At 36.9% G+C, this 9459-nt stretch overlaps 1 protein-coding gene across 3 annotated transcripts in view; it reads left to right on the forward strand.

The window, feature by feature from the left end:
* Positions 1–9102, forward strand: part of ZNF41 (zinc finger protein 41) — a 49822-nt gene extending 40720 nt beyond the window's left edge. For all 3 annotated transcript variants that reach the window (XM_055438141.2, XM_055438140.2, XM_055438143.2), the window contains exon 5: positions 1455–9102. In XM_055438141.2, the coding sequence (XP_055294116.1) occupies positions 1455–3493 (2039 nt within the window). In that variant the 3' untranslated portion in view covers positions 3494–9102. The remainder of the gene's footprint in view (positions 1–1454) is intronic.
* Positions 9103–9459: the final 357 nt, after the last annotated feature.

A 9459-nucleotide genomic window follows, 5' to 3' on the forward strand; every position in this document is an offset into this window, starting at 1 on the left:
GGAATTCAAAAGACCATAGATTATATTTAGAAAGGGAAGATAACTGCATGAAATGTTAATAATTTCAGCCTTTGTGTGTTAATTCTTTATAACAGAATTGTGCCAAATTGAGTATCAGTACCATATCTGCTTTATATATTAATAACAGACATTCATTTATACACCTCCCTAGAGGTTCACTGGAAAAGACTCTGATGCTGGGAAGGATTGGGGGCGGGAGGAGAAGGGGATGACAGAGAATGAGATGGCTGGATGGCATCACCAACTCGATGGACATGAGTTTGAGTGAACTCCGGGAGTTGGTGATGGACAGGGAGGCCTGGCGTGCTGTGATTCATGCGGTCGCAAAGAGTTGGACACGACTGAGCGACTGAACTGAACTGAACTGAGAGGTGTACTGAAATTAGAGCTGATATCAAGGGCAATACGTTTTGAATATGCACAGAAGAGCAAAGCAACAAGCTTAATATAGCTATATCCTCTCTTACATAAGCATTCTCAGGTGAATGGGTCCATTCAACAAATCACCTCTGATCCTGTTCGGTTATTTGGGAACCATGTTCCAAGTTATTGTTCTGCCATCTCCTAGGCCATTGTTGTCAGCTGGGTGGTTGCTGTTGGATCATTGTTGAGTCCTCTGGGCTGGGGAAGGGAGAAATGGAGATTTGCCCACTGTCTTAAGGCCTGGCCTAGGTGCAGCAAATGTCACTTCTGCTCACACTCTACTGGTAAGAACAAAGTGAGACTGATAAAGGTAATGCCCAGCTATGTTCTATTTCTGTAAAAGAAGAGGTGAATAGATACTGGTGGATGGCTTGCAGTTTCTACCATAGATAGATAGGCTTGCCTTATTTGACACTTGTTGAAAGCATATATTTTTACTATAGATATAGAGGAATTTGTATCTGAGGACTATAAATTTAATGGAGATGCTCATAATAGTTCAGAGGGAAAAACAAAAGGAAGCAGAGAGAGTATTAAGTTTTTAGAGCTAATGTATAATAAGGACATGCATTCTGAAATATTTCTTCCTTTCATGCTTCACCCATAACAGACTTCAGTTTCTTCTTCTGATTACCCTACTCACTGTTCTGACTTCCTACATAGTGGATATGGATTCCCAAGGCTCAAACCCCATCTCTTACTTATTTAGCTATTTGATCTTCAGTAAGTTACATAACTTCTCTGTGCTTCTGTTCTCTCATCTGTGAAACATGATTGATAATAATAGCTACCCATTAGGGTTTAGTGAAGACTAAATGAGCTATTTTGTGTAAAACACTTGGAAATAGTACCTGGTACATCATAAATGGTATATAATTGTTTTGCATATATTAAGTGTTCTAGAAGAATTTTCATTATTGTCATATGGACTCTTCCATTTTTTTGTTCATCCTGTCCAAACTTCATGATAACTGTTCTGGAGTCATTTTCATTTGTTTCTTTCTTTTTAGATGAGGACATTTGTCAAACTCAACAACAGACAATTTCTGGAGAAGTTTCATTCCACTGTGAGAAAATTGGTCAATCCATAGGAAAAGATTCATTGTGTTCCATTTTAGAAGAACTGTGGCAAGATAATGACCAGCTAGAAAGAAATCAAGAAAACCAAAATAACCGTTTAAGTCATGTGAAAGTATTGACTAAGGAGAGGGACTATGAATATAAAAACATTGAAGAAATAATTCACGTGAGTACCAGGCTTGTTCCTTCAATTAAAAGACTCCATAACTTTGATACATTTGGAAAAAGTTTGAAGCATACTTTAAATTTACATAACCACAATAAAAGCAATGCAACAAAGAACTTTGATAAGATTTTTGGAAATGGTAACAGTTTTGCACATAGCTCTTCCTTAACTAAGAATGAGAATGCTAATATAAGCGCAAACTCCTATGAACTTAATCAATGTGAAAAACATCTTGACCACAAACAAGTTCTCGCCCACCATCAGAAAATTCATACTGGAGAGAAACTTTATGTATGTACTGAATATGTGAAGACCTTTACCCAGGAGTCACACCTTTTTGAGCATCAGAGAATTCATGCTGGAGAAAAATCCCATGAATGCAATAAGGATGAGAATATCTTCACTCAGAAGCCACAAATTGAGGTGCCTCAAAGTGTTTACACAAGAGAGAAACCTTTTATATGTATTCAATGTGGGAAGGCTTTTACCCTCAGGTCAAACCTCATTACACATCAGAAAATTCATACTGGGCAGAAACCCTATAAATGCAGTGAATGTGGAAAAGCCTTTTTCCACAGATCATATCTCTTTAGACATATGAGAATTCATACAGGAGAAAAACCTTATGAATGCAATGAATGTGGAAGAGGATTTTCTCAGAACTCTGACCTCAGTATACATCAGAAAACTCATACTGGAGAGAAACACTATGCATGCAGTGAATGCGGGAAAGCCTTCACAAGAAAATCAGCACTCAGGATGCATCAGAGAATTCACACAGGAGAAAAACCCTATATATGCACTGAATGTGGAAAGGCCTTCATCCAGAAATCCCATTTCAATACACATCAGAGAATTCATACTGGAGAAAAGCCTTATGAATGCAGTGACTGTGGAAAATCATTCATTAAGAAATCACAGCTGCATGTGCATCAAAGAATTCATACAGGAGAAAAACCTTATATATGCACAGAATGTGGAAAGGTCTTTACTCATAGGACAAATCTCACTACACATCAGAAAACTCATACTGGAGAGAAGCCATATATGTGTGCCGAATGTGGGAAGGCTTTCAGTGATCAGTCAAATCTCATTAAACACCAGAAAACTCACACTGGAGAGAAACCCTATAAATGCAATGGCTGCGGAAAGGCCTTCATATGGAAGTCACGCCTCAAAATACATCAGAAATCTCATATTGGAGAGAGACACTATGAATGCAATGAATGTGGAAAAGCTTTTATCCAGAAATCAACACTCAATGTGCATCAGAGAATCCATACAGGAGAAAAACCCTACGCTTGCCCTGAATGTGGGAAGGCCTTCATCCAAAAATCACACTTCATTGCACACCATAGAATTCATACTGGAGAGAAGCCTTATGAATGCAGTGACTGTGGGAAATGCTTCACAAAGAAGTCACAACTCCGAGTGCATCAAAAAATTCACACAGGAGAGAAACCCAACATATGTGCTGAATGTGGAAAGGCTTTCACTGACAGGTCAAATCTCATAACACACCAGAAAATCCATACTAGAGAGAAACCCTATAAATGTAGTGATTGTGGAAAAACCTTCACCTGGAAGTCACGCCTCTCGATCCATCAGAAGTCTCATACTGGAGACAGACGCTATGAATGCAGTAAATGTGGGAAAGCTTTCGTCCAGAAAGCAACACTAAGTATGCATCAGATAATTCACACAAGAAAGAAAGCTTATGCTTGCACACAATGTCAGAAGGCCTTCACGGACAGATCAAATCTTATTAAACATCAGAAAACTCATAGTGAAGAAAAACTATAAATCCTTTGACTGAAAATACCTTCAACTGGAAATCATAATGTGATGTGCATCAGCTGTCTCACAGTGGTGACAAGAAGTGCCTGATGCTGCAATCATTGTGCAGGGGGAATAGATATGACAGATTACAAGTAGCTTAAGTGAACAGAAGGTCAACAAAGCAAAGTATTCTTCAGTCAGGTGGAATACAAGTTGATATGCAATTATATGTGTAGGGAGCCACTTTGGTAAAGCATTTGAGCAATAGCCCTGGTTGGTTTCATGATACACACAGACAGTCTCATTCTGCAAATGGTAGAAATAGAGACCCCAGGAGATGACTTGCAATCTCTTATGCTTCACTTTTTGGATAAAGGGCTTTATAAATTCAGCACTGATTTGTTCTTCACACCCTGAAATGTAAAACTACTCAATACTGACCAATTTTTTTTCAAATTTCTAGGGTGGGGAGAAGAGCATTCATTCTTCTAGGGCACTGAAGTCAAGGCAAAAACCAATTTGGGAATATATTAATAGATCTATGAGTAGAAGCCAGAAGTTTTTATGATAATTGACATTTAAGACGCGGAAAAGATTGCCCTGAGGAAACGCTATTTTTCTTCCCTTTGAGATATCACCATGGTATATTTTTAAAACATGAAATAAAATTTTTAAATTTAATCTCTGACTTTATGCATTGGCAAATTAAGCATAGCTCTAGCCTATGTTACAGGAATGTAGTTATTAAATGTTACATATGCCTAAAGGTGGCAGTTGTTCCCTTATCAATTCCATGCTGTGGCAGCAGGTGATTCACACTTGAAAGTAGTGAGCATACCTTCTAATCTGTACTCCCAAAGCTATCATTTAAGTAAGCTGCAGACCATAAACTTCTTATCCCCCTTCTTCTCCCCTTAGTAACTGAACCTAAGACAATGAAACTGAGCCACAGCACTCTCAACTTCCACTGAAGCTTCTGCTTTCTTTGGGATTCCTGTTTGAAAAACAACAGTTAAGAAATTGGGTTTCAATACATAAAATGGTGGGTTTTCTTCCAAGTTAGTTAATTTGATATATTCATTTTTATGTGCACATTAAGAGTAATTTTATGTGAATTGCTATGGGACGAGTTGACTCACTGGAAAAGACTCTGATGCTGGGAAGGATTGGGGGCGGGAGGAGAAGGGGACGACAGAGAATGAGATGGCTGGATGGCATCACTGACTCGATGGACATGAGTTTGAGTGAACTCCAGGAGTTGGTGATGGACAGGGAGGCCTGGCGTCCTGTGATTCATGGGGTCACAAAGAGTCGGACACGACTGAGCGACTGAACTGAATTGAAAGTCATGTTGCATTAGTTATTTAGCCTAAGATATGATTATAATTATAGTTGAATAACCGGAAGACTTCTCTAAAAAGAGCACTGCTTTTTTTAAGCACTGATATGTAAACACTTTCTTGTTTTTAATTAAAAAAAATTTTACAATACTCATAAGAAAAGGGGCTTTCTATCATGTAGCTTTATTTTGTTTTTAAACTTTTTAATTAAAGTATAATGCATACTGAAAATGCATATATCATAAGCATACAGTTCAATGAATTCTAACAAACTGAACACACTCAGATCAAGAAACAGAACATGACTAGCACCCCAGAAAAACTCCCTGTGCTCCCTTCCAGGTCTTATTGTCCACCTCCCCCACTAGGTAAACAGTATCTTGACTTAAATAGTTTTGTCTGCTTGGTATTTTATATAAATTCACTCAGTAGTTATATTTCATATTTTGGTAATATACTGTTAAGTATCTGTCTTCTTTCATTCACATTATAAATGTGAGATTTGTCCATATTGTTAAATGTAGTTGTAGATAATTCATTCTTATTGTCATGTTAAATTACACTCTGTGAATATTCGACAATATATTTATCCATTCTATTGTTAATGGACATTTGTGTTGTTTGCAGCTTAGAGCTATTGGAAATAGTGCTAGTATAAATATTTTAGTACCTATCTATTGGTGAACATATTTATGAACTCTGTTAGGCATATATCTAGGAGTTGAACTGCCAGATTATATTGTATCCATATGCTCAGCTAGTTTATGAAACTAGTTTTCCAAAGTGACTGCACCAGTGTACACTCCCACAAGCACAATATATGAGTTCTAGTTGCTCCTTGTCGATACTTGGTATTTTCCATCTTTTTTTTTTAAACTATAGCCATTATGCTGGATGTATAGTGATATCTCAGTGTAATTTAATTTTTATTTTCTTATTCTCCAGCCCCACCATAGTATCTTCCCAAGACAGTTGCCTGATATCTCAGATCTGAAACTTAGCATGGTTCCCACGTGACTGTACCGTTTTACATCTCACCAACAATAGTAAGCAATTAGTAACTTTAAATATTCCCACACAAAAATGCCCAAAGCTTGATGGTTTGACTGGTTGAGTGCAATAAACATTTGAGTAGAAATCTTTCAGAAAATAGAGGAGGAAGGAACACTCCCCAACTCTATGAGGCCAGGATTACCCTGATACTTAAGCCATACAAACATATCACAAGAAAACTACAAGCAACATTCCTTGTGAATATAGATGTAAAAATCTGCATCAAAATATTAGCAAATTGAATCCAGCAACATATAAAAGGATTATACATCATGAACAAGTGGGATTTATTCCAGTGATACAAGACTGCTTGCTTCAACATTCAAAAATCTGTCAATGCAATCTACTGTATTATATATATACAGGGTAAAAGAAAAATCACATAAAGCACATAATCTACATATTGAATACAACTTTATCAAATTTCCAGCAGGCTTTCTTCCCCAGAAATTGATTAGCTAATCCTAAAATTTATACAGAAATAGAAAAGACCAAAAATAGCAAATAAGTATTTGCCAAAAAGCAAAACAGAAGTACAGTAACTTCCCAATTTCTTGATTACAGTAATCAAGACAGTATGGTACTAGTGTGGGGACAGAGATCAGTGGAATAGAAAAGAATCCAGGAATAAACCCTGATACCTATGGTAAACATAGTTTTTTACAAAAATGTGAAGGCAATTCATTGGGAAAAGAAAAGTCTTTTCAACATTTGGTGCATGAATGATTACATACCCATATGCAAAAAGATGAATTTAAATCTTACTTCACACCATACTAAAAATTAACTAAAAATGGATCAGAGATGTAAATATGAGAGCTAAAACTATAAAAGGTTTAGCAGAAAACATAGGAGAAAAATCTCTGTGATCTTGTATTAGGCAAAGAATTCTTAAATACAACACCAAGAGCATGATCCATAAAGAAAAAATGATTAAATTAGACTTCATCAAAACTAAAAGGGTTCAAACTTCAAAAGATTCCATTAAGAAAATGAAAAGATAAAGCACAGACTGGGAGCAAACATTTAGCTGATAAAGAACTTGTATCTGGAATATATAAAGAACTCTTACAACTCAATAAAAAGAAGACACACAACCCAGTTTACAATTAGGCAGAAGATTTTATATATGCTTCCCTGGTAGCTCATCTGGTAAAGAATCCGTCTTCAATGCCAGAGACCCTGGTTCAATTCTTGGGTCCCAGTATTTCTGGACTTCCCTGGTGGCTCAGATGGTAAAGAATCAGCCTGCAATGCAGGAGACCTGGGTTCAGTCCCTGGGTTGGGAAGATCCCCTGGAGGAGGGCATAGCAACCCACTCCAATATTCTTGCCTGGAGAATCCCCATGGACAGAGAATCCGGGTGGGCTACAGTCCATGGGGTCACAAAGAGTCAGACAAAACTAAGCAACTAAGCACAGCATATATATATATAGACACACATACATGAATAAACATGTGAAGAGATGCCCAACATCATTAGGCATTAGAGAAATTCTAACTAAAACCACAAGCTTCCCTAGTGGCTTCAGTGGTAAAGAATCTGCCTGCCAATGTAAGAGATGTGAGTTCAATCCCTGGGTCAAGAAGATCCCTTGAATAAGGAAATGGCAACCCATTTCAGTATTCTTGCCTGGAAAATCCCATGGACAGAGGAGCCTGGTGGGCTAGTCCATGGGGTCATGAAAGAGTCAGACATGACTTAGTGACTAAACAACAGCAACTAAAACCACAATGAAATACCACTTTATATGTACTAAAATGGTATAAAGAAAAGACAATTATAACAAATGTTGGCACAGATAGGGAAAATCAGGAACTTTCCTACATTTCTGGTGTGACTGTATTAAAATGACATAGCCATTTTGGAAAAGTTTGGGAGTTTCTTAAAAAGTTGATCATAAATTTACCAGAGGACCCAGTACTGCCACTTCTATAATCTACCTAAAAGATATATAACACGTGTTCATACAAACATTGCACTTGAATATTAATAACAGCATTATTCACACAAGACAGAAAAGTAGAAACAATCTAAATATCCAACAACTTACAAATAGACAAAATATGGTATATTCAGCAATAAAAAAAGAACAAATGCTACAGTATGGATGAACTTCAAAAATATGCTAAGTGAAAGAAGTGAGATGCAAAACATCTAGTATTATATTTGAATATTGCATTTATATGAAATATCCACAAAAGTAAAATCCATAAAGCTCTGTAGATCAATGGTTGTCTGGAAGATCCCCTGGAGAAGGAAATGGCAACCTACTCCAGTATTCTTGCCTAGAAAATTCCGTAGACAGAGGAATCCATGTGGTCACAAATAAGATACGACTGAGCTACTGACCATAGGGGTAAGAATAGGAATCATCACTAACTGTTAATTATTAAGAGGAATCTTATTGGGGAGATAAGAATGTTGCAGAACTTGACTGTGGTGATGGTTGCACAACTAGCTAAGTTTAATGAAGGTCATTGAAGTGATCCTCAATTCCATTCCTGTTTAAGCATCTGGGTTCCCTGCCATAACATCTATTGCCACCCATATCTAGAATGAAGTGTTGTCTTGGAGCCTGTTGTACATTTAAAAATAAACATTTTTTAAAAGGTTATTGAACTGTACAATTTAAATATGGAACCTAAATTATACTTCAATAAAGTTGTTTCTTTTTCAGAGTTGTTTTGGCTCTCTAGGTCTTTAACATTTCCATATAAACAGTAGAATAAGTTTGTTCATTTCAACAACATAAAAAGCTGCTGTGATTTTTATTGAGATTGGTTTGAATCTATAGATCAATTTGGGGAGAATTGAAATGTTAACAATATTGAGTTTTCTGACCGATAAATAAGGCATCTCTCTCCATTTAATTTCTCTCAACAGTATTTTGTAGTTTTCAGTGTACAGGTCTTTCACATCTTCTGACAAATTGTTGCCTAAGGATTTCATATTTTGATGCTATTTTACTTGATGTTTTATTTCCACTTTATTGTATTCATTTTTTTCAATTACTTATTGTTAATTACTAGTATGTAGAAAAGCAATTGCCTGAAGAAGGGCATGGAAACCCACTCCAGTATTCTTGCCTAGAGAATCCCATGGACAGAGGAGCCTGGCGGGCTACAGTCCATAGGGTTGCAAAGAGTCAAACAAAACTGAAGCGACTTAGCACACACGCAGAAAAGCAACTGATGTTTGTATGCTTATCTTGGGCAGAAGTTAGAGGGAACAGTCCCTACATAAGACTGTCCTCACTTCCAACACCAACTGCAAGTTCAAGGGTCTCTAAGAACACCCTCAATTTTAATCGTTCCAATCCATCCTGTCAAGCCATTAAATACATTTTCATATTTTATACCAATTTGATTATTCTTCCTCTCTGATCTGCCTCTATTTGTACCTTATGATAAACTTGTGTGGAACTATTTAGCTTCAGTTCAGTTCAGTCTCTCAGTCGTGTCTGACCCTTTGCGACCCATGGACTGTAACCTACCAGGCTCCTCTGTCCATGGGATTTTCAAGGCAAGAGTACTGGAGTGGGTTGCCATTTTATGATTAGCTAAATCCAGTTCTTCCTCAAGCTAGTCATTTGC

The sequence above is a fragment of the Moschus berezovskii genome, chromosome X (genome assembly GCF_049115385.1).
Source record: "Moschus berezovskii isolate FMDL1 chromosome X, NW_MosBer_1.0, whole genome shotgun sequence".
Classification (NCBI taxonomy): domain Eukaryota; kingdom Metazoa; phylum Chordata; class Mammalia; order Artiodactyla; family Moschidae; genus Moschus; species Moschus berezovskii.